This window comes from Geotrypetes seraphini, chromosome 2 (assembly GCF_902459505.1).
Source record: "Geotrypetes seraphini chromosome 2, aGeoSer1.1, whole genome shotgun sequence".
Taxonomy (NCBI): domain Eukaryota; kingdom Metazoa; phylum Chordata; class Amphibia; order Gymnophiona; family Dermophiidae; genus Geotrypetes; species Geotrypetes seraphini.
The window spans coordinates 384,866,653-384,893,742 of NC_047085.1; the positions used below are offsets into that span (position 1 = coordinate 384,866,653).

At 40.6% G+C, this 27,090-nt stretch overlaps 1 protein-coding gene across 3 annotated transcripts in view; it reads left to right on the forward strand.

Moving 5' to 3' along the window:
• Positions 1-27,090, forward strand: part of RFTN1 (raftlin, lipid raft linker 1) — a 330,337-nt gene that overhangs the window by 4,384 nt on the left and 298,863 nt on the right. The window contains exons 2-3 of one of the 3 annotated variants that reach the window (XM_033930710.1): positions 25,312-25,367; positions 26,465-26,620. In XM_033930710.1, the coding sequence (XP_033786601.1) occupies positions 25,355-25,367; positions 26,465-26,620 (169 nt within the window). In that variant the 5' untranslated portion in view covers positions 25,312-25,354. The remainder of the gene's footprint in view (positions 1-25,311; positions 25,368-26,464; positions 26,621-27,090) is intronic. The other 2 variants (XM_033930712.1, XM_033930711.1) reach the window with 2 other exon arrangements.

Consider the following 27,090-nt stretch of genomic DNA (forward strand, 5'->3'; position numbering starts at 1 on the left):
TGTGCAAGCCACTGGAGCCTGCGAGCTCGGTCCCTGTCCCATCCCCACAAACCATCTCGCTTCTGTGCTCCTATTTTCCCCATTTCTAATATCTCCCCTATGTATCTGCCATTGCCCCCCCCCCCTGTGTCCATATACCATCCCCATGGCATGTCCCTTTTATGTCTCTGTCCCTATGCCCCATGCACATAATTTCCCCTCTTTCTGTTACCTTCCTGTGTCCAGATTTCCCCTATCTTCCTCTTCCATACCAGTGTGTCTCTGCTTTTCAACCCCATCTAGCTTCTCTCCCTCTTTCTTCCACCTCCCCTGCTTCCAGCAGCTGGCTCACCTGCCTGTCCTCCCCTTTTTTTCTTCCTGTGAGTTTTTCTTTCCATCTTCATCCCCTTGGCCCAGAATCCTTTTCCCTTTCATTCCCTCCTTCCAGTGTGAGCTGGAACTGGCTGACAATATTATATTTTGAATAACTAATTTGTTTGAGGTGTTGGCTAAGGTTGGTTAACAGATCTTTGAGCAGGCCTGGTTCAGGACCTAAATGAGGAAAGCCTGTTCCTGCTTTCTGCTCGAACCCTCGTCTCACTACTATAAAGAGCACGTTGATTAGATAAAACTATTTCACAATTAAAAAAAACCAAACAAATACATTACTGCTGTCACGCTGAGGGATGAAGGTCAGAGAAGGAATTATAGGATTCCAGAATCATTGGGGGGGGGGGGTTATAAAAATCAGATCACCAATCTGACCAAAATAAAACAACAAAATGGGACAACATACTCCTACAAGAAATTCTAAACAGAGGCAGTAACACGAGCGATCGCGCGGTCCTCACAGCCCCCACCCGCCCGATGGTAGCGTTTAGCCCGCTCCCTCCCTCCAGCTCACCTTAGTTTGCAGGCTTTCTTTTTCGGCGACCTGCACGCTTTCAAAGAGCAGTGCATGCGCAGCTGCTCAGTGTTCAATCTTCTGCTCTGCTGCAACTTCCTGTTTCCGGTTGCGTCAGAGCAGAAGATTGAATACTGAGCAGCCGTGCGTGCGCGGCTCTTTGAAAGCGTGCAGGTCGCCGAAAAAAAAAGCCTGCAAACTAAGGTGAGCTGGAGGGAGGGAGCGGGCTAAACGCTACCATCGGGGGGTGGGGCTGCAGGGGCTGTGGGGACCGCACGATCCTTGATGCCTCACTGTGGAGACAAGACCATTCACCGCTCCACGGGGCGGTGAATGGCCTTATCTCCGTCCCCGCAGCCACTGCTATATTTCTTTCACCATTTCGGCGGGTTACCCGCGGCTAAATGCGGTAGCCGCGGATAAACCGCCACCGTGTCATTCTCTAGTATTACAGAGTTTCTTTGCAAGTAAGATTGGTTAAAAACAGTTTTACTTGCAAGGAAACGTTTGTGCATCAGGGCCTAAGTGCTATATAGCCTGTAAGTATACAGTGGGCTGGTCAGCATAAATCACATGTTAAATCTGTTAGTACACCTTTGTAAAAGGATCCCGAGTGTGCAAAATGCAGTGCATATGTATACTCCTTGGAAGAGGCACATGCGTGCTGGAGCAGGCTTAAATAATTATTCCTGCCATTAATAGATACATGTGTCATCAGCATTTTTAGTAAAGAAACTATGCCCACATTTTCCATTTCAAAAACTGTTATTTACATGCATACCGGCTACATTCACTTATGTGGCCAGTTTCAAAATTACCCTCCACTTGCTTACCATTGGCAGACAGATTTTAAGGGTTAATTTATGTGTGCATGTTTAAATTTTTTTCATATAACCTTTCCAGCACTTCCTCTGGAAGTATCTCTGCTCAGTCCAGGTACGTCCTGTATCTGTATAGATTTTCCTGCATATTGGGTGAACAGTTTTATAAAAGCTAATTTCTGTGGGTGAATCACTGTTTCACTTGCTGGAATGTGTAAAATTGCCCTCTGCATGTCTACGTATTATTATATGGGACCATGCTGCCAGCTCTTAAGTGTTTTGGGGCTGATGGTGGACAAAACAATACAAAGCTGCAGTGTCACACTGAAAAGACTGCAGGATCCACAAAGTGCGGTACATAGGGAGCTACTTCAGGGTTTCAGACAAATAGAGGTGCTACATACAGAGAGGAACTGGAGAATAAGAAAGCAAGATTTGGGAGCACTGGGGTTATACAGATCAGGAGTGGAGAGTCAGTGAAAGAAATTTGTGTTTTAGGGAGTGAGAGGCTCTGTGGGGAATCGGCATAATTAATCTTTCAGTTAGTGGGAAGTCGGCATTGAAGAACATGCTAAGGTCAGGGGGGAGATAGCGTTTGAGGGAATGACAGGATTAGTTATTAGAACAAAAGAGAGAACAAGGGGAAGTCAATGTTTTTTAGGAGCACAAGTACCCATAGGAGTTTGTCTATTATTGCATCAAGATTGGTATTGTAAGCACATAAGCATTGTCTCTGCCGAGTCAGAACATAGATCCATCATGCCCAGCAGTCCACTCCCGCGGCGGCCCCCCAGGTCAATGACCTGTAGTGATCTATTACTCTACTACTCTATTACTTTACAGCCTTTTGTACTGTATAGTAACCCTCTAATTGTACCCCTGGATCCCCTTTTCCTTCAGGAACTCGTCCAATCCCCTTTTGAACCCCAAAGTCGTACTCTGCTCTACCACCTCCTCTGGAAGCGTATTCCCAGTGTCCACCACCCTCTGTGTGAAGAAGAACTTCCTAGCATTTGTTCTGAACCTATCTCCCTTCAATTTTTTTGAATGCCCTCTAGTTTTTTGTTGCCCCCGCCAGTCTGAAGAATCTGGCCCTCTCTACCTTCACTATACCCTTCACGATCTTATAAGTTTCTATCATATCCCCTCTAAGTCTCCGCTTTGTAGGGTATAAGTTTTCCTGCTATTAGATCTCCTTTGCATATAGGGACATATATACTGCCTTTTTGTAGTAACATAGCCACATTCAAAGCAGTTTACATACAAGTACTCGAGCATTTTCTCTATTTGTCCCAGTGGGCTCACATTCTTTCTTATGTACCTGGGACAGTGGAGGATTAAAGAGAATTGCCCAGGGTCACAAGGAGCAGTACAGGGTTCGAACCCACAATATCCAGGTGCTGAGGCTTTAGCTCTAACCACTCTCTCCTTGCAATGTTGCTGGTGCAATTTAATGTTTTGCTATCATATTTAATATGATAATAATAAAATACATAATCACATATTAATTATTTATTAACTGCCTTTTCATGGAGATGCACCCAAAGCAGTTTACAATAAATTGACTAATAAGCAGGTACCATTATTCTTCCTATCTTTCCCAGCAGACTCGCAATCTAACTGGTACCTGGAGCAATACAGTTCATACATGAAGTATAAAACTAAAATCAAACGCAAGTGCAATATTCACCCCTTTTTTTCAAACTCTGATATGGGCAACACCATACAAAACAATCCTTTTATTCCATAAATGCCTGACTAAACAGATGGGGTTTCACACATTTCTTACATTCTGAAATACATGATAGCATCTAAATACTTCCAGTTTCTGGATAAATCTGATGTACTTGATAAAAGTCAATTTGGATTTCGGCCACAGCATTCTACAGAACTGCTGTTAACTTCGACCTTGGATACGATCTACGGGGGATTAGAACAAGCTGCATCATTTTTTTTATGATCTTCTTGGATATTTCTGCGGCGTTTGATACAGTAGCATATCAGATTCTGTTATCGAGGCTACAGGATCTGGGTATTGATGGTATGGTGTTGCATTGGTTTACCTCTTTTGTCTGATGTTTCTGAGCTGAGGACGGGACAAGTCATTCAAACTGGGTGTTGTTGAAATGTGGAGTACCTCAAGGATCCGCTCTATCCACCATATTATTCAACATCCCTCTACTTCCATTTTGTCGTGAATTGTAGGAGCTAGAAGCCAGCTATAAATTATATGCTGATGATATCCAGTTTCTGGTGCCAGTAAAAGGTTCTATGCTGGAGGCAGTTGCATGGTTTAAATGCTGTTTTGATGTGATTAAGGAATGGATGGCTTCTAACCATTTGAAACGGAATACGGATAAAATGGAAATATTATGTATCGGGCGTCAAAAGTGACTTGATTCATTTCCTTCAGCGATAACTTTGGATAATATAGAAACTTCCGTTTCCACTACAATTAAGTATCTAGGATTCATTCTTGACTCTACTTTCTCTTTTAAACCCCAGATAAAATCAGTTGTTTCTAAGGCCTTTTTTAAAGTATAATTGCTCCGTAGGTTAAAGTATTTTTTGACAGCTGGCGATTTCCGCACAGTGATAAGTGCAGTATTGACCCCTACACTTAATTACTGCAATATCCTTTACGTAGGCTTGCCGAAGAATGTGATTCGGGCATTGCAGCTGTGGCGCAATTAATTGTAGTGACTGCTAGATCGATTCATATATAACTCCAATTTTAGTCAATCATCATTGGCTACCCATCGCCGCTCGGATTGAGTTTAAAGCATTTTGTTTAATCTACAAATTATGATCCACTCAACAGCCAACAGTGATGAGCAATCTTTTAAAGCCATATCAACCAATTTGAACGTTACATTCTGATAAACAGGTCAGACTAGAGTGTCGTCACCATTCAATTCTTACAGTTCAAGGCGTATTGTTGTGGAACACCTTGACACTTGAAGCACAGAAAGCTCCATCTTTATTACGCTTAAGAAAATTTACTTAAAACAGTATTTGAACGATGCTATTCAGTTTAATATTTGGTGCCATTGCTTTTTGAGGCAGCAGCTGTTATATCGTCCTTATGTCTGATGACTGTGAAATTGTGATCTATGTTTTTTTTAATCTTTATTCATTTTATAAACCAACATCAAGTGCAACATATTATCAAACAATTGTACAAAATAACCAGCACTTAATTCCATCAAAGGAAATAATACATACATATCCCCCCCCCCCCATCCTTTCATACAGTATAAAGATAAACAAGAGTAATACAAATGATTAAGACCAACTGGTCGTTAGTGCTTGCTGCACTTTTTTCACATCGGGGCAGGCAGTCCCGCTGCTGCCCGACCCAGCCAGCTGAGAGGGTCCTTGGAGAGGAGCCTTAAACACCGGCACAGCAGAGAGGGAGCCTGTCGTTAGTGCTTGCTGCACTTTTTTCACATCGGGGCAGGCAGTCCCGCTGCTGCCCGACCCAGCCAGCTGAGAGGGTCCTTGGAGAGGAGCCTTAAACACCGGCACAGCCGCGGTACGCAGGGAGCAGGGTTATCAAATCTTCAATATGAGTAAGAGGAAAGCTAAAGCAATACCATCCGCTGGAACAACAGGCCCGATGGATCGCCATCTTGTGGTTCCTATCTTGCCACATATTGAGGAACAGGTAACTTTTAATATTGAAGCTGTCTCCTTATCTTCTGGGGAACCAACACCACCTCCTCAACCATCATATTCCTCACGGTTAGAAGAATCTCCTTCCCCTTTTAAGGAAGGAATAATTTCTTCTTCCCCTCAATCATCTTTACTATCTGGTCTGGAGGTTTCAGGACAATCCCTGGGGCAAACTAATGAACTGACCCCAGTACAGATGATTACTGGGCAAAGCTCGGACGCTCTCCCCAGGGATAAAGTGATCACTCTAAATGATGTTTGGCTTAGTATTAACAGAATAGAGTCATCTCTACAAAAAAACGTTTTGAACTTATGTCAATTTTCATCTGATGTAACTGTGAAAATTAAAGAACAAGATAATAAAATTGGAGAAACAGCTGTGAAGGTTGAAAAGCTAGATCAGGTAGTAGGTAATTTACAAGTTAGTGCTGTTTCTAATATAAAGGATAGTATGATGATACATGCTAAATTAGAAAAAATGGAAAATGCTATCAGAGCTAAAAATCTTCGCTTGTTAAATTTTCCAATCACACATTACCTTTCTCCGATGGAGCTCTTGAGAATGTATTTGAGGGAGATATTACATTATACTAAAGTAGAGACCTTTGAGGTTGATAACCTATATTACATCTCAAGAGACTCCAAGGAAAAGATAGATGAAGGTGGAATGGATAGAATAGGGGTATCTGATAGTTTGAATGTATCACAGTTTTTGGAGTCATCTAAAGACATAATTGATAAACGAGCAACTCTTCTCGTGACCTTTAAGACAGAGCTTGAAAAACAAGATATTTTGAAATTATATTTCCTGAAAAAACAAGAGATGTTTTGTGGTCAACGGGTCAACGGGTGATAATTTGTCCAGATGTCTCTAGACAAACTCAGTTCAAGAGGAAACAGTTCCTTCAGCTAAAGCCAAAGGTTTTGGCAGTCGGAGCTACTTTCTTTTTGAAATTTCCATGTAAATGCTTGATTTCATATGGAAGTGATAAATATGTGTTTTTTGATCCAGCCCAGGTGGAAGATTTTATTAAAGAGAAACCTTTGCTGAAAGTTTAATTTCTAATATTGAGTTTACTTTTGGAGGATGATGTATAATATATATAAAAGCCATTTGCCTGTTCCTAGATAGTAGATAGAAAGATTTGATTTGATGATTTATTTTAAAGTACTGGCGATCAGCAATAATGTGGACTAGGATATGGTTGATTAGTTTCCTTATATATTTTGTTGTTCCTTGTAGGGAATTTACATTTGCATTTTTTGTGTTCATTCATGAATGTTTGTTACTAAGGTATTGTAATGAATAATCCAATAAATAAATAAAAAAAAAAGACCAACTAATTACAATAAAATAATAATTTAAAGGCATATGCCCCTCCCCTCCCCCCTGGATGTGTATAATCAAAGGGCTAAAACCAATAATCAATCTTTACAAAATTTTATCAATGGGTCCCAAACATCCTTAAATTTCTTATAATGTCCCAATTGTATTTCTCTCATAAGGTCAAATTTATAGGTTTGGCACAAGGATTCCCATCAAAAACTATAATTTAACCTGTCCCAATTTTTCAGAATAAGTTGTATGGCAATTCCTGTCATGATGAGAAACAGCCTGTTGGATCTATGTTTTAATTATGAATTTTGTTTTATGACTCACACAAAATTGTGGGATGTTACAAGTAAGAAATTTTTAATTAAATAAAATAAAAATAGAAGTTTATTCCATAGGCACAGGTCAGCAAGCGATAACATATTGTCACAGGTACAAACATCAAATCTTTGCTAAAGAAGGTTGCACCAAAAACCAAGTTCCTGTTGATCTCAGGGAGCAAGTTGTTTCTTAGAGCCTAATATTCAGGAGTAATACAGATTTTACTTTTTGCTTAAGGATTTTAGGCCCCTCCCCTTTTATCAAGCCATATTAGGTTTTTTTATCACCAGCCGCTGCGGTAAAAGCTCCGATGATCACAGAAATTCTATGAGCGTCGGAGCTTTAATCACAGCATCCGGCAATAAAAAAACAAACCTAACACGGCTTGATAAATGGGGGCCTTAGTTTGGAAAAGGCAGATTAGAAATTTGATTACTTAAATAAGGAAATAAAATACCATCTTAATAGGTTAGTTCTGCCTTCCTTGCAGGAAAAATCTCAGACACCAGATCCCTCAGAAACCTAAAATGTGGTACCACACTAGGAAGAGTTGCCATTGCTGGGGCCTTTATCTGGGGGAGAAATATGGTTGCTGCTATTTACTGGTGGAGTCTTGGGATAGAGGTGGCTGCCGCCCCCTTGGCTGTTCCAGGGAGAGATGCTGCAGTTATCACTGCTGGTGGGATGTTGCCCAGAGAGAGATGGTTTCCAGTACTGGCAAGATTCATAAGAACGTAAGAATAGCCATACTGGGTCAGACCAATGGTCCATCTAGCCCAGTAGTCACAGTGGCTAATCCAGGTCACAAGTACCTGGCAGAAATCCAAATAGTAAATAACACCAAATAAATAGCTATTGAAAGATTCAGGGAGAAACAATAGCATATTGCAGCAGATAGGGACAGCAATGCTCATCCAGTCTGCCCAGGTGTGCCCATCTACTGTGCAACAATCTATCCCAGGTGTCAACTATAGAAGTTTAAGAAGTTGTACTATACCAAGCATATCAAACTCAAAGGCTGATACGGGCCAAATAAACAAAGTTTAAGTTTATGTGGGCTGCAAAAATGTCATTTTTCATAGAAACTTAGGTTTGTTTCGAAAAGTTGGTTTTTCCGGCTATTGAAGGAGCTCCATCTGTAGCTACAGGTTAGTTTTGAAAGAGGTAAATTGTATTTTTGCAAAAGTTCATAAACGCAATTTAATATATCTTGTCCCGATATAGTGCCATGCATCGGTAACTTGCCAGATATAGAATAATTGCACAAATTAATAAGTGTAACATAAACAAACCTATTCTCATACTTTTATTGTAATCTGAAGGCGAGATATTTCCTGTTAGGTGCACCAAGCAAGTCAATAGAAGACTAATAGCGTGGTAGGTATTATTATCGTCTGATTCGCTGCTAGTATTAGTGGGGGGGAAGGGGAATGGTGCATTATGACTAGAGGCGTGAACTTGTCTCGGGTACCGAAGGCATCTGCATCGTAGTACTTAATAAGAATAAGCAACTAGTTATATTCGTACGTTGTATCCTTGGTTTTGACTGGCTTAGATAGGTGACTGCTCGGCGCCGATGGATTGCATAAGAAATTTTGTGCCTCTAGTTATGACTTATTGGATTGTGAATTGGCAACAAAGTTCTTCTTTAATTGTTATAAACTTAGTGTGCTTCAAGGTGAAAATCAACGTAAATTAAACCTACACCGAAACAATGTTTTATATCAATAATAATAAAACCCTAGCCGCGCATGCGCACTCTGAACTGCATGATTCCATGATCTGTAGGTCTGTGGCCGCAGGAGTGCGCATGCGCGCGTGTAGGGATCAGCCAGGTAACAGCTGCGACTCCCTCCTCCCCCCCCCCCCGCCGTCCACCCTAGGCACACCACTAACACACCATGAATCCCCCCCCACCCTAGGCACACCACTAACACGTCGCGACTCCCCCCCCTCCCCTGCCGACCCTACCCGGCACAACAGAAACCCCCGTTGACCCTCCCACCGCTAGACGGCTGACAAACCTGGCAGCTCCAGCAGCATCCCAGGCACACTAAACACGCTGCTTCGGGTCTTCTACTGGCCTAATTTCCTCTGCCGTGTCCCTGATGTAGCTATTGCCAGAATTCTGTAAGGAGTGATTGCTGATTTTGCCTTTTGATCATACACATCCAGGGTGGGTGGGGAGATTCTTTTAATTAGAGTGCAATTGTTGGATATGTATAAAGGGGGGGGGGGGTTGATATATGTATTTGTCATAAATATAATTTGATAGAAGTTAAGTGTTGTTAAAGTGTAAAATGTCTGTAAAATATGTTGCACTTATTTTTGGCTTTAAAACGAATAAAGATATAAAAAAAAAAAAATCAAAGAAATACTTAAATAAAAAATAAAACAAAATCAATTTCTGCTGGAAATTTAAGTGTAAACTTGGCAAACTACATCTGAACATGCCCACACACATGTCCGGTAGTTTGTTTGGAACAGTATATGGTATGGCATAGTATGGGGTATAGTATTAGTTAGGCCTATTTTTAATAGTAACTCTCAAGCAACCAGAAACTACGTTTACCGGCATCTATCAATCCCCATGGGTGCCGGTTAACTGAGAGTCTACTGTAGCTACATTTTGGGGAATACATTCTTTCTTTATGCTTTTTTAGGAGCCTGAGTAAAAGTGAATGGAAAAGACATCACCGAATGGGTTACAGACAACTGCTACTATTTATCATTTCTATAACGCTGAAAGGCGTACACGGCTCTGCCAGCAACTGTTTTAAAAGAAACAAGATAATTGTGTCAGATGTGGATGCTCAATAGCACACTGATTTCATTGATATGTCTGCTTTGTCCATTATAATAATGAATTGACCAAATCCTTAGAAATACTTATTTAATCTAGGCCATACACCTGAAAAAAAAATACAGACAGCCACGGATAAAGAATTTATAAATAGCTCTCTCAAGAATTTATTAAAACAAAGAGGAAGTTATCATTTTGTGACTGGTAATGATGTTAAAGCAGCATTGATGGAGAGGTTCCTATCCAAAATGTGGTATTACTTCATAGTATATACACTTTGGTATCAAGATGTGTTGCAGTTTTCTGTGCAGAACCATAGTCATGGATATCACAAAATAATACAGGTTGAACTTGTCAAAGCAACAGCTACAACGTCTCTGCAGATCTGGAAAACAAGCCTGCATTAACCCTTTAATTGGCAGATGGTGAAAACGGCTGCTTTACGTAAATTGATGTCGAACAAGAGCAACAGTGCCAAGTAACGGCCATTTGGAGATGCAAATCTCCCATAAGAGCCATAAAAACACGTGTTGCTTCTGAGCTACACAGTTAAATAAAGGGTTAATAACATTGAACATGAACACACCAAGAGCCTTTAAGTAAGGAAATTACAAGATTATCAGAAACTAGAAGAAAAATTGAAAAAGGTTATGAGCAAACATAGACCAATGAGATAGTTATAATATTAACAGACATTTTAAATAAAGGTCAGAAAGCGGTGTACAAGATACATGATTCTGACAATGGAACTATTCAAGGTGCTTTTTATTCTGAAGAATTACAAAAATTCAACTTGCAAAAGGACTGAATATACCATATCAATATGGTTCTAAAGGTAGAAATGCAGAGCAGGAATTTGAACAGTATATTGGGAAATGGAGGGGATGATCTGACAAATTTAGCAATTGGGTGACAGCAAATTATTTGTTTTAATTTTCTTTTTTTTAAAACAAGGTTTTGCAGTATTTAAAAAAAAAAAAAATTAAAGAATGAAGGAAGCTTTACATCACACTGCGTAGTAATACTTCAGCAAGGGTGTTTCCCCAAAATAGAAATAGCAAGGCCATTAGACTAGCAAGATCTGTGGGAGAAACAGAGTACCCACATGCATGGGATAATATTAAAGAAGACTGGAATTATATTATTGCCTCTGGTGGAGAAAATGTAGAACAGCACTTTATAATGCGTAGGGGGCTATTATACAAGCATGAAGAGATTAGTGGACTGCACGAACTATGACATTAGCGTCTTCTGTAAACCTGTACTGCCACAAATTGTTTATGATCCCAACATGCAAAAAATCAAATCAGCGGAAAGTTATATCTGTAGAGGGTGAGGTTAGAAGCTAAAATTAAAGACCTGTCCTTCACAGTTTCCAAAGGATATTATGAGTCAAGTTTCAAGTTTTATTTTATTTCATATACCACACCATGATCATGTGCCATCTGGGCGGTTCTCTACACCATATACTAAGAAGAGGAAAGGAACTAGAATTACAGAAAGGAAAGAGGAATAGAAAGTAGAAAAGAATGTAGTATAGAGGTTAATTGGACAGAGGAAAAAAAAGGGGTTAAGGTTATACAATGCCCTCTACCTGAACACAGATATTGTAGAGCACCAGGTAGTAGGTGACCATTTTGTCCTGCCTTCCAGCTATGGGATTTAAGGATGAGTTTATCTTCCTCACTTATGATAAGCCACACTACATCTCTGTGAACAGACAACATTGCGAGTAACCTCACAGCCACTGTCATCACTGATGCAAAAAATATTGCCTCGCCAGTTGGGGCAGTTGGTGCGTCTTAGAGATCATGAGGGCTATGTGACAACAATTGAACAGCATTTGAGGATATGGTATATGGGTTGTGCTTTACACAAACTCTTAGGGCTGCTTTAAAACAATAAGCTGGCCTGTGTACCCTAACTTGTTTTGTTGTTGCTGCATGATGACCTTTTTTACAGTCTAACAAGTCAAAAAAAACCTGTGGCAAGTGTATTGTTATAAAGATGGTTTAGATAGAGGCATAGCTGGTATCAGTGAGAGAAGTGGATTTTTTTATTTTTTATTTTTACAAAGTTACTTCTTCAGAAAAGTGAAGCTTATGTACCAAGAATCTTAAATGTAAGGGTAGTCAATATAAGCTGGTCTGTGAACCCCTAACAGGAGATGACAGCCACACGTTTTATGCTGCCCCTCCTCTCCTTGGTAAACCTGAAACATTAGATAAGTACATTTTTATGGTTGTGGATGTATTCAAGAAATGGGCTAGCATGTTTCCAATTATTGAACACAGATGTGACAGACAAACAATAAAAGTAAATGAGAATTGAAGGGTCCAGAATGTCTTTCTGCCTTTAAACATTTTTTTTTTTGTGATAAAAAAATTCAAAGGCTATACTTTTGAAGTTCATATTCCCAAAGCTTATGATGGGCATTTTGTTGTTAACCAGATGTGTATCCATATTTTCCTTTAAAATCTGCTGGCTGAATGTGGTAAATATTTTCAGATCATTGTTGAAGCTTTGGATATTTGATTCATAGACTTGCTAAGTTTCATGGGCAGGAAATTTAGAAAGTTTCCAGAAGCTATGGGTTTTCCAGGCAGTTAGAGGTATTTTCCAGATTTGTTAATACTTAAAAAAAAAAAAAAAAAAAAAAGAACATCACATGTTCATTCTATAAATCTCACAATGAACAGGAGATACTTCCTTCCCAAGGTAGAAAGACAAGAAAAACAGTAAAGATGACCTGTGGTGCTCAATTCCATTATTATATTGATTAGGACTCAACATGTACATATTTCAGCCACTATGGCCTGCTTCAGGAGTCAAACATATATATGAAATTAAACAATGTCATCTATATTAATAGCTGTGTCTCTCTATAGTCAATGTATCAGCTGTTGCTGCCGCAATATAGGTGACATTGTTTAATTCATTTATATGTTCAATATTCAGACTTGTCTAACTCCCCTTTTGAGAGAAAAACGTTTCTAATATAATAAAGCCCTAAGTGCGCATGCGCACTCCCACCTGCGTGCTCCCGTTTTCCGTGCGCTGTAGGGCACGGCAGGTAGGAGTGTGCATGCGCGAGAATCCCCCGAGGTGGATGTCAGCGGCTGCAGGCCGCGGCGGCAGATGTCTGAAGCCTGGCTGGAGGAGGACGAGGAGGAGCTGCGAGAGCTCCGCAGAGGCAGGAGGTGAGGAGACAGAGACAGATGGATGAGAAGGACAGAGGGGCTACTAGGGGGACCAGGAGAGATGGTAGGGGATAGGGAGAGATAGACTTCAGGGAGTGTGTAGGGGGCATGAGAGAGAGATGGTGTTGAGGAAGGACAGAGGGGGACAGGAAAGGGAAAGATGACAAAAGGGGTGAAACAGGGTCAGAGAGAGATGGTAGAGGGTGTGAAAGGGGGAAAGGGAGAGATGGAAATGGTAGGACCACTGCTGCTTTGGGGCACTGAGGGAGGAAAGGTTGGTAAGTCAGGACTGCTGCTGCCACCTCGGGTAAGTAAAGACCCTGTCAGGAGGGCCAAAAGGGTACAAAGGAAATGGTGAAAGGTGAGGTGGTAGGACTGGGATCAGTGGGAGGCAGGGTTCGGGCATGATAGAGGCGGGGCATGGGTGGGGTCAGAGTCAGGGTCAGGGTATAGGTGGGGCTATTCTAGCACCCATTACTGTAATGAATGTAACGGGCTTATAAAACTAGTTAATGTATAATCTTGCATAAAGGGAACTATACAAGGTTTGAATCATTTGTATAAATCCAGAACCAATACCAAACCAATCCTTTGCTTGATACATGAAGGTCCATTACACACGATCAAAGGCCTTCTCTGCATCCAAGGAGACAGAGAAGGCTGGATCTTCCATAGATTTTGTTAAATTTAACATGTGAAAAGCTAGTCTGGTGTTGTTTGATGAATGTCTCTGAGCAACGAAACCCATTTGGTGCATACTGATAATATAAGGGAAAGCCTTGGCCAAGCGCAAAGCCAATAACTTAGCCAAAAGTTTTCTCTTTGGCAATCTTTTGTCCCCAGAGATGGCATATTGAAGCTTGGCATGAGCTTAGTATTACCTCACCTCCTCTCTTCACAAACTCCAGCACCTCCCCCTCTTCCTGTCCCCACCCCCCCCCCCCCCCTCAGGGTTTGCCTTCCTCCCAAACCTTCTTGGATGGCTGCTTCCCCTTTCATGTCAGCATGAAAACGAATAGTGATGTGCCATAGAGCCTCTGCTCAAGTGTGCTGCAAATTTTTGGTGGGTCCTGCCCCCATGGCAAGGGAAGAGGAAATTTAGAAGGGGTGGAATTTGGCAGAGATTTGTAGCATGCTTGAGTGCTGGCTCTGTGACATGTTGCTTTTCTTCATCATATGGTTGACACTTGAGCAAATTAGAAGGAGCTGAGAGGGGCTGAAGGAGAAGAGTGAAGTAAAGGTACTGACCTGGAAAGGGGGGGGGAGGGGAGAAGATAGTATATGCAGATTCTGGACTGGCTCAAAGGATTAAAGACCATGGAGATGAGTGAACTAGATGAGTAGAGGATAGAGATATGAAGATGTTTGGGCTGAAAGTGGAGAGGAAAGAGGTGGAGATGCTATCATTACTGGTATAAGTTATCCTAGGTTCAGAATGTTACTCATATGTTATTTGCATAGTAGTGTAACAGAAGTATACATCAGAAAAGATGTTTGACACATGGAACAGCCTTCTAGTACAAATGGAGAGGCGTTTGGCCTTTATCTGCCATCATGTTTCTATGTTTCTATATAATGGCGGATGGGCAGACTGGATGGATCATTCGGGTCTTTATCTGCCGTCATCCACTATGTTACTATGTTATTTGGCCTTTATCTGCCATCATGTTTCTATGTTTCTAAAACCAGTAAAAATAAACCCCAAAAAGCATGAGATAAACACAGTGAATACTTAGTTACAAAAACGAAGATCAGCTAGGGACTGCTCAGGGGATAGGCATTGGATTACCAGACGTCTGGATTTACCCAGACATGTCCTGTTTTTTAGAGGACTGTCCAGGCATCCAGATGGCTTTTCAAAACCCGGCACTTTGTTCAGGTTTTGAAAAGCTGACTGCGTCGGGAGGGCATCTGTGCATGCGCGGATGCAATGCGGCAATGTCGCATGCATGTGCGCATGCGTGTGATATAATTGTGTCATATGTACGCATGCGCGGATGCCCTTCCAACACGGCTCTGAGCATGAGAGGAGGTTGGGTGTGGGGCTGGGGTGGAACGGGGCGTCACTTGGGCAGGGCCTGGTTGCAGGGCCATGGGTCCGGATTTTGCAATAGTAAATTCCGGTAACCCTAGGTAGTCATAAATACACATGTGAAGCCTGCTGCGTGTAGCTACATGTATAAGCTGTAGTTTTCCCTTTCAAAAACTGCACTATGTACATGCATAGGAGCCACAAGAGGAAATCTTTAAACTCATCTGATCTACTAATTTATCTGCCCTTATATTCTATAGCAGTGTTTCTCAACCCTCTTCTGGAAGCATACCTAGCACAGTATCACATTGAATATGCATGAGATAGGATTTGCAAATTCTGCTGACCCATTGTATGCTCCTTGTGACCTTGGGCAAGTCACTTAATCCTCCATAGCCCCAGGTACATTAGATAGATTGTGATCCCACCAGGACAGAGAGGGAAAAATGCTTGAGTACCTGATTGTAAAAACCGCTTAGATAACCTTAATAGGCGGTATATAAAAAATCCTAATAAACTTGATTAATAATAAACTTGAATATTTATTATAGTAATCCTGAAAACCCGATTGGCTAGGTGTGCCTCCAGGAGAGGGTTCAGAAGCACTGTTCTATAGTATAATTGATTTTCCAAATTATATCTCCAATAATGCAGCCTTTCCGTAATATTGTTCCACCACTTTGACACTTTATTGTGTTGAGCGGTATATCAAATTAATAAATCAAACTAAATTAAATCACTCTTATACACTAACTCTAGAAACTGTACTCTATCAGTATCCATCTCAGCACAATATACCTTTTGAAGTCCCCTTTGAAAGTACTTTTTTAAATCCTTCTGTGGACTCTTATTATCTATGCTTTTAAAGGCATCCTCCTTCCCCCCACCCCCAATATTTCAGCTTGTGGAGGTCAATGGGGGTTTTAAACACTGTCTACCGCAGGCAAAATAACCCCAAATCCATATAGTCAGTGGCAGTACCCAGATGGTGCGTGGCATTATCTGAGTGGCAGTGATATTCACTTAGGACAGCTTAGGATTCAATCAAATTTTATACTGATTTAATCTGTACAACGACCCCCCTAAATCATCAAACCTATAAAGCCAATCCAGTCTGCCCCATTCATTGCCTGCCATAATGCTATAGACCAGAGTTGATATCTGTCTGTTCTTTATCCATACTTTTTTTTTGGTTCCACTGCTGTTTGTCTCATTTTCCCCCGGCTGATTGTTTGATGCATCCACCACCCTTTTGGTGAAGAAATGTTTTCTCGTGTTCTAGTCAGCGCTTCATATTCTAGCCTCCAGTTTATCTCTTTTGTATTATTGATACCTTTGTGTTATTGGAACCTCTTCATGTTCTACCTCTCAATGTCTCTCCTGTTTGCTAATATGTTTATGGAAAATTATTCATTAAAGTGAACAGAGAAACATCTCTATTAGCTAAGGCCAAAGTAATAAAGAATGACAGATTAAAAACAAAACCCCAAATGGCATAGGCAATCTATTTATTTATGTAGGTCGTTCAGACTTGCAGGGCAGCCAGCAAGTAGGGGAGAGTGTGGCACAGTGGTTAAAGCTACAGCCTCAGCACCCTGAGGTTGTGGGTTCAAACCCATGCTGCTCCTTGTGACCCTGGGCAAGCCACTTAATCCCCCCATTGCCCCAGATATGTAAACTGTTCTGAGCTCCCCTGGGAGAACCTTATAGAAAACTGAATAAATAAATAAATAAAAAGTAACTTCAGCTGGCTTTTGATTGGTGACAGACCTTGTTGTCAACTGACCTGTACTTGCTACCTAGCTTTGTTTATATGTTTCAAGTTTATTTTAAAATTTGATGAAACGCTTATAAAAATTTCTAAGCGGTGTACATAATAAAATTATGGGGAAACAAGAAAATTAAAAGTACGAATAGAGACAAATGTAAAACACTGACATATAGAAACAAAAGGAAAGGGGGTAGAACTCTTGAATCTATCTAATACAGATTCGTCTCTAATATAAGCTGGAAGCGAGTTCCATAACTGCAGAGGTTCATGAGTGTTGGGGGGTAGGGGGGGGGCCTGTATACTGTTGCTGTTTATTGTAAAATTTTGCGTTGTTTGCTTTGTATTATTCCTTGGCACTTTTCTTTAATAAAAAAAAAGATTTACAGTGGTGCCTCGCATAACGAACGCCTCGCACAGCGAACGCTGCGCACAACGAACTTCATGTCTTGCTTCCTACAACGAACTTCGTTTCACACAACGAAGTCGCCCGAGCTGCATCCTTCCGCGCAGGCACTGCGCTTAACTGCCCTCTCTCCGCCTGGCTCCCTGTGCAGTGGCGGACCGTCGGCTCGCAGGGGCCCGGCGCCTACTGCTGATGCATTGGGGGGGGGGCGGAGCTACTCTCGCCGCTTCCCCGATGCTAGAAAAAAAAAAAAAATGAACAGTTAAGTCCCAGTTTTTGCCGCTGAGACTCTGCCCTCTCTCACTGTAAAATTAGACTCTACTTAGTCTGTCTTTAAATTTAAAAAATGTGTGTTGTTTTAAAAAACAATTATGTTTTTAGATGTATCTAAATAAAAATAATAACAAAAAATTTATCTTAGCATATTTTATGCTACAGAACGAATTATTTTTTTTAACATGTATTGTTATGGGAAAACGCGTTTCACATAACGAACTTTTCGCATAACAAACTTGCTCCTGGAACCAATTAAGTTCGTTGTGTGAGGCACCACTGTATCTTGATTGGTGACAGTCGCAATGATGCTGAATCTTGCCGAGATGACTATAGAGCTCCAGTTTTGCCTAGCCATTGCAAATTACATGAAAATTAAGACCTTTCTTGTTTCATTTACTGAATTAACTATGATAATCTAATTCTCTCCCCCCCCCTCCTTATTGTGACATATTTGTATACACAAATCAGATGCTGTTATTGGCTGCTGTGAATTGTGATTTACTTCTGTATAAAGAAGAGCAAGTTGTTATTTAATTTAATTTAATTCTTATATACCGCTAATAACCGTGAGGTTTCTAAGCAGTTTACAAAAATGATGCATTAAAGATACAATAAATAAAAACTAAATAAATAAGATAGGTACTTGGAAATTCCCTAACTGTCCCAAAGGCTCACAATCTAACTAAAGTACCTGAAGAAACAGTATGAAAAATAAAAATAAAAAGACAGAGGTAGAGATAGAGATAGGAATGAAATATTCCAACAAGTACCGTAATCCTTTTCACTGCCTGCTTCTCACATATCACATGCTTGCACTGATTTACTTGTTAGAGGTCAGGGTTCCTTGTAAGATTTTGTTTCTTAAAATATAACTGGGCTCATCACATTGTTTTTGCATTTTTGGCTTTCCTGGAGTGTAACAGAAGACATCAGGAAGCTGGTTGTGCTATTACTGGAAAAGAAAAACAGAAAAAGGAAAGGGAACTCTTTATCTCTCTAAGGACACTCAGTCACTGCATGCTACTCTCTTCAGATTTTTCAATTTTCTCAGATACAAATATTTGTTATTCACAAGTTTATACTATTTAGATGAGAAAAATAATCTCAGAAGTATCATGCTCCACAGCCTTACACTTAACAAAATACTATAGAGCAATTGATGCTTTTATGCCCAAATTCTGTATATGGTGCCTAAAATTTTGTGCACACATCAGTGTGTACAGTTGATGTATGCACACAATTTGATTAGTAGGCCTAATTGGTACTGAAAATTGGCAATTACCTCATAACACCAGTCTACATTTTAAAACTTTTACTCAGATGATTTCTTAAAAGTACCATATTTTTCGCTCCTATAAGACATGACACACCCACCTGTAGAGGAGGAAAGCCCAAGAAAAATAATTCCCATCACCCTGTACCCTCTCTGGTGGTCTAGTGGTAGGCTGAGCAAAAAACCCATAGTCTGCGTAGGACCATGCCTCCCCCCTGAGGGCAGCAGAGGCAGGCACCCCCTGTAGGCAGCACAGGCACACACCCACCCCGTAGGCAGCCCCGGTACCTTTTTGTGAAGTCCATTGGAGCTTTCCCTGCTCCTGCCTGTCTCCCTCGCCGGATGGCTCTTCTTCTGTTCAGGCAGAGTAGCGCAGCGCAGAAGGCAGGTGCGTGCTGTTTGCGTTCCTGCCTGGTCTGGCTCCACTCCTCAATTGGCTGCAGTCAGTTCTCGTGGGTCATGAGAACTGACTGCAGCCAATTGGGGAGCAGCACCGGACCAGGCAGGAACATGAACAGCACACGCCTGCCTTCTGCGCTGCTCTGCCCAAACTGATGAAGAGCCATCCGGTGAGGGAGATAAGAAGGAGCAGGGAAAGTTCCAACGGACTTCAAAAAAAGTACCGGGGGGGGGGGGGGCTGCCTATGGGGGGTATTTGCTCCATAAGACACACCCTTATTTCCACCCCCTTTATGGGGGTGGAAAAAGTGCATTTTATAGAGCGAAAAATACAGTAGTTCTTGAATCAGTTTTTTATGCTGATTCTAGAAATGACTTCTATTTTTGCCTATCACATCAGGTTTTTACACAAAATATGAAGTTATGTTTTCACTATTTTTAACTACTGTAAGCACAAATGCATTCAAACACCATTTCACACGAGGTCAATTTTTATTACAAGCACATTTTTAAAATACTGTAAAGAACTGCCCGAACTTCTGGGGTTTTTTTGGTTTTTTTTTTCAAATTCTTTATTGATTTTCTAAACTTCAAAGTGCAATACACAAATAATAATAAGTTAATAAAAGCACATTCAACTTACAATTATGCATAACCAACCATTCCCCCCCCCCACCCAATGATTATTCAATAAAACACAGAAACATAGACTATCCCAAGAACCTTACCCTATTCAGATTAAAAATAACCTCCCACCCCAGGTGGACATACTTAAAAGTCAAATTAGGACAGAAATAGCCCACTCCCCACCACCCTTTCCTGGATGTGTACGAGAATAAACCCAAACTGACTCATAATCAAAGACCTATTATAGTGAGGTAATATATGATGTCAATGGCCCCCAAACCAGCTTAAATAAATTACTATGCCCTAACTATCGACATTCATTTTTTTCACATCTATAGCTGGAGCACAAATTTGCCCACCAGAAAAGAAAATTTAGGCGGTCATAGTTCTTCCAATTTCAGGTTACCATCAGCATGGCTATCCCAGTCATGACAAGAAAAAGGCGGCATTTATAATTTTGAGACTTTGCAATACCAAATGTTTGTTGCAGTCGTGAAAAATCAAGCATTTTCCCATTTGGTAGAACATTATCTAGTGTACATTTGCCTGCCTGCATCCAGTGCTTCCAGGTGATCCCAGATCCGGCTATTTGAATCTTGGAGTTGATAAGTGGATTTCTCTACCAGAACATCTGTTAATTTATTAATAAATTTTAAAGTTTTCCAGGTGTCAAATATAATACTATTGCCTTACCATATCTGGGTAATCTGATACTCAACACATGAAACAGTCATAAGGACATCAGTTGCCACTCTAAATATAACCAATCCGGGAGATGTTCCATGAGCTCGGGGAGGATCCAATACATACCCTGACGCAGTATATAGACCTGATGATACCTATAAAATTGGGAAAATTTACCCCACCCGCCACAATTGGTTTTTGTAAAGATACTAAAGCAATTCGAGCAGTTTTACCCAGCCAAATAAATTTAGTAAGAATACTATTTAATTTCTTATAAAAGGACCCCTGAAAATAAACTGGCAACATACCCATTTGATAACAAACCAGAGGCAAAGTCATCATTTTAACCGACTGAACTCTCCCCCACCAAGACAGATGTAATGGGTTCCATGCTCACACATTTCTGTGACCTTCAGCAATAAGGATCTTTCATTTACTTTCATCATTTCCTCAACCGTTTTCTGTATCCAAATACCTAAGGGCTCCTTTTATCAAGCTGTGCTAGTGGGTTAACGCGCATAATAGCGCACGTTAAACCGCTGGCTGCGCTAGCCGTTAACGCCTGCCTTGAGCAGGCGGTAGTTTTTTTGGCCAACGCGGGGGTTAGCACGTGATTAAAAGTAACGCGCGCTAACCCCGCTAGCGCAGCTTGATAAAAGGAGCCCTAAATATTTTATACCCTCTTCCAAAGAAAATGGAATGGGTCAAATAATCCTTTTGGACAGTGTACGTTTAGCGGAAGAACCTCTGATTTACTCCCATTTATTTTATATCCACTCATGCTACACTCATGTTACAACCCAGCTTCTTGAAATTTTCCAACATTGTTTCAACAATGGCCCTGTAATTAGAATCTTTGTTATTTCCTAGAAAGTTATCAATAATAGATCGGAAGGCGGTCCATGCATCTTTTTCTCTCTCATTCATTGTTTTATCAAAATCTTCATCCTTCATCAGTTTCTTTATTTGAGGACCATAAAAATTCCAGCTTTCAATTTTTCTTGTGTGATGAAGGGAAATTTCTTAGAAAGGTACTTTAAGCAGGACCCATCCTGTGGTAGAGCCCTTATAAACTGCTCAATTTGATGTGTAGTGGTAGAAGCGGGACTTTTTGGGGATCTACAAGTGGTTCATGCAGTATGTTTTTAGTTCTAGGCACAAAATTTTGCCGCTCTGGCCAAACTCTCACGCTCCAATATCTTTGCTTTGCCCAACTGTCCCATTCACATAGAAAACAAGTCATTTTTGTGAACCCAGCTTGTTGTCCTAATGGTATTCCTATAACTTTGAAGTCACCGCAGATAAGCCATTTGTGTTCCTCATACTGGATACTTGTTAAAAGTAGCTTCATGTTCTCAAATGTCTCTTTCATTTGAACTGAATGGGCCACAGGAATGGACCCATACACATTCCCATTATGCAGTAATACACCTTTGAGACTCCTCTTTGAGTCTAAAAAAACTTTCCTTTCCTTTCTCCCTTTTTTTATATATTGTCTTTCCCTTCCATTTGTTCTTTCCCTCTATTAAGAGAAATATTGTAACCCTTTCCCTCCCTTCCTCCCTGTTATGTCTTATGTTTTTGTTAATTGTTAGGTAAAGAGAAATTTTCTCTATTTTATTTTATTTAATTAATTAATAATTATTTGTGATTATGTTTCGGATGTTTTGTAATACTAATGTGATATTATGTTTTGTTTTCTTTTAACTTGTATTTTATTGTACATCGCCTAGAAAGCTTTATATAGGCGATTAATCAAAATAAACCTGAACTTGAACTTGAACTAGAAGGATCATGTTTAGTGCCATAGAAATGCATTAACTCGTTTATGTTATTTCAGTAAACCAAGGAATCGTTAAGTGAGAATAGAGGAACTAATTCTTTTTCTCTGTGTCTGTACCATGTGTTCCTGGTTCCAGAAAATTTGTACTTTTATGCTGGGAGCCAAGTAGTTCTGCAGATTCCTTAGGCAAATTCAAATCATATACTCTGAGAGAACCGTTGTGGGGTAAAGTCATATTCAGGCTGGTAGACATCATCAATATCATTTCTGGTGATTGCGTCAAGTTCACTTGCAACATCATCTTCTGCCAGATTCTCTAAAATGGCTGGAGGAAGAGGAGCATGCAGGGCTTCTCCATGTGGAACTGGCCTAATGGCTGAAGGAATGCTTGGATATACAATGTGATTCTTATTTTTCGAATTGCACCCTTGAACATTAACTAAACAGAAGTAACAGTCATTAAGGTGGTCTTTAGGCTCCTTCCACACCATAGGAATTGCAAATGGCATGCACTTTTTCTTTCCTTTTGTCCACAATCTTAACCTCTCAATACAATAAGAACATAAGAATTTGCCTCCGCTGGGTCAGACCAGAGGTCCATCCCGCCCAGCGGACCGCTCCCGTGGTGGCCCCCCAGGCCGGCCCCCGCAGCAAACTTTCTTTAGCGCCCATGCCTTATCCTGGTTACCAAGTTTCACTTTAAAATAAGCATAGTATGCTTTTTTCACAAAGTCTGTTATATCCATTCTTTGCTTAAGCACTGTTTAATTTCCATAAATGTAACAGAAAGCATTTGGATTGTTCACACACTTGCATGTAGACATCGTAGTACCTGCAATCACAACAGAGAAATAAAATGAGAACAGCACTGGTAATGCAAGCGTCTGAGATAAACAACACTTCCAAGGTCACACAATTACAACTAGCAGCAACAACTGTGCCAGCCTAAAGGCTTACACGTCTGTATTGAGAAATTTCCCTCCAACAATACTCATTACCTCATTAAGATGCACTAGAGCAGGGGCGTCCAATGTCGGTCCTCGAGGGCCGCAATCCAGTCGGGTTTTCAGGATTTCCCCAATGAATATGCATGAGATCTATGTGCATGCACCGCTTTCAATGCATATTCATTGGGGAAATCCTGAAAACCCGATGGAATACGGCTCTCGAGGACCGGAGTTCCCTACCCCTGGGTTAGAGGGTAGGGCAGGAGCAAAACTCCAAGCTCCTGATACCTGGGGGCCTATATCTGTGGAGGACTTCATCCGGCACGTTTTCACTCTGGTCTGCCATATCGCCTCACTATTCAAACAACCCAGACCAGTTCAGTGCTAGTCAGCCCCACATTGGGATTTTGCTGAATAAGTTAGTAAAATCCCAAACCGCATTAATAAACAGAATTGTTGCTGTTGTTAGGTGCCATCAACTGAGGGGTCTCAAAGTCCCTCCTTGAGGGCCGCAATCCAGTCGGGTTTTCAGGATTTCCCCAATGAATATGCATGAGATCTATGTGCATGCACTGCTTTCAATGCATATTCATTGGGGAAATCCTGAAAACCCGACTGGATTGCGGCCCTCGAGGACCGACATTGGACACCCCTGCACTAGAGTAATAAGTGAAATGCACACCAAAATTTAGGCTTGAGCACATGGACCAGCCGTACAACTGGTGTAAGTGCTCACACCTAAATGCCAAAGGTAGGCATTTTAACTGTGAGCGGTGTCCTTGCTTTGCCCAGACTTCACCCATATACGCATCTACCTATAAAATACACACTAAGTAAGAAATGCAAGCATTTTACAAAATAGCATTTAGGTAGAATTTTGGCATATATGTGCCCACAAATACGTGTATAAGCCATTATTTTGATCATTTTAGGTGTGTACGAGTATTTTCCTCCCGAAGTTTATAAAGTTGGGCACCCAAATTCCAAACTAATATGTAAATTTGGGTACAAAACTATAGAATGATATATAATGATAGTTGTGCACCTAACTTCTCCCCCTCCCCCCACCTTTTACGATGTCATATTACACTTTTATATCACCGGCCACAGTGGTATTAGCTCTGATGCTCATAGGAATTCTATGAGCGTCAGAGCTACTACCACTACGACTGGCAATAAAAAAGCCTAACAAAGCTTCATAAAAGAAGGGGATGGGGTTTAATTGTTAAATTATGCACCAGTTAGCTTTAAATACCAATATTATCCCTTAAGTGCTGTTGATTGGCACTAATTTGTAGCTTTGAGCGTCACTGCACTTGGGCATTATTCTCTAAAACTAGCACCTAAATGCTGTAGTCTGCAGCTACATAGGGGGCGTGCCCGTGGTTCGGTCAGGGGCATGTCTTGCCATTGATGCGTATGTTAGAGACTACTGTCACATTCGCAACTGACAACTGTAGACGCCAACCTTTACGCCAGCCTTTGACATGTTGTAAGTGCTCACACCTAAAATTAGGAGCACGTAGGCCAACTTACACCCTTCTCTATAATGATAATTTTACACAAAATTGCCATTACGGAATTGGCGCTTAGCACTCATAATTTTGGCTCTATGTAGATTCTTCCCCTTTGTGCCCAATTGTAAGCACCTACTTTATAGACTTACCCCATTGAATTTTGTAACGTATCACTGTGATGAGCTACAATTCATAAATTGAGTAAAGTTAAATAATACAGTATATTTCAAATAGTTTATCATAACAGATATATCAAACATGTGACTGACTTTTGCCTAGTTCTTTCTGGTGCAAATAGTCTCTTCGTCTGTGCATATAGTTCCATGACTTGCAGCCCTTTTATCTGTGGCTGGCTGTCATATGAATAGCAGGAAACTGCTGAAATCCAATGCCCTGTGCTAAATGCTTGCTGTTACATTTTTAACTTATTCATGTCATTTTGTATTTAAATGTAACTCATTACTTGCCTATAGCAACGGCAGATAAATGCCGGAATAGTTGCTTGTTTAAATATGCTGACTGTATAAATTGCATTGCCTTTTCAAATATTTTTTATCCATCAGGCACTTAAATCATACTGGCACCTGCATTGTCCATGCCCAGGAAATGTACACATCAGGTAGTGCCTTTCATCAGAATAATCATATAATGACTGCTTTTTCCCTAGCAATAACTACATTTAGATATGAGTGTTAAATTTCTTATTAAATTATGCTTTGTACTCCCAAAAATATCTAGAAGATGTTTGAAACCTATTTCAAGGTATCTCAGGCATAGGAACCAGCTCTGTGGGTGTCTGATCACCCTCAATATTTTTAGGACCTCATATGACCAGTACTGGTGTGAGGTCTAGGAATCTCTTCCCCTTCTAACTCGTGCACCTCCTTCTCTTCCTCTCACCTTCCCACAGTGGCTACCAAGGGGAGCTCCGAGGGCTGGCGTCACGAACTTCAGGCAGCAGTAGCATTATGATTCACTGCTCTATGGAAGGGGGAAAGGGTGGACAGTGGGTGGAAGAGAGAGAGAGAGGACGGACAGTGGATGGAAAGGGCAGAGAGAGGGGGCGGACAGTGGATGGAAGGAGCAGAGAGAGAGAGAGGGCGGACAGTAGATGGAAGGAGCAGAGAGGGCAGAGGCTGAATGGAAGGGGCAGAGAGAGAGGACAGAGGCTGGATAAAAGGAGCAGATGCTGCATGTAAGGTTGAGAGAGGACTGACTGGATAGAAAGAAGAGAATGAAGAGAAGATGACTAGAGTTAAAACTACAAAAGGTAGAAAAAGTTTTTTGTTGCTTTAAAATAAAATAGTGTTGTAGTTGTATTGATACATGTTTATAAAAAGAAAATGGAAGTAAGGTCATCTTTTTATTGGACTAATTTAATACATTTTTTTTTTTTTTTTTACTAACTTTTGGAGTTCAAATCCCCTTCCTCAGGTCAGGACAGGATACTGTAAAAGCAGTATACTGTACTGACCCGAAGAAGGAGGTTTTGGCCTCTGAAAGTTAATTGATAAATAGATTAGTCCAATAAAATGGTATTTTCTTATTTATCATTTTTGCTTTATTTCTATTTGTTAATTTGTACAGTGGAACTTTTGAGCACCCCTGATAATTTTGAAAAGTTGGCTCCGATGATCTCGGGCATTATAGAAATCTGTATGATGGGTTGAAGAGCAGAAACCATGTAATAGTGTTCATTGTTCTTTCTCTCTGTAGCAGGTATCACAATGGGTTGTGGTCTGTATAAACTGGAGAGACCTGCTGAAAAAAAGCCCGGGAATATCTATTCAACACTGAAAAGGCCTCAGGTAGAAACCAAGATAGATGTTGCCTATGAATATCACTTCCTGGATTTTACAACTCTGAATGATGGTAAGTGTGTATAACTTTCTGACTGTGGGAAAGAGACAAATGAGAGCTTAATTTAATTTTCATGAAACAGCTCAAAATATAGCAAGGCACACCTCCAGAAAGGGAAGGGGATTTTGGATTTAGCTTATGCTTTACAAAGAGTTTTGAATCAGATTTTTAAACATCTTAAAGGCAATTCTATAACAGGGAGCTTCAATTAGTCACACAGAGGGCATGTGATAGGACCTTATTCTATAAAGAAAACGAGGCACCTATTTTCCTCTACAGGATACTAATGTATGGGGAACATTGGTTATATAAGAATTTAGACAGAAACATCTTCAATATACTATAAGTAAGTATGAGCTCTGCATAAGCTCCATCCATGTATACACCTTCCATTAGGTGCTATATAACACTGGAAGATATAATGGGGCAATCTGACAAACTAAACAGTAGCAAATTGCCTGGACCTGATGGTATACATCCCA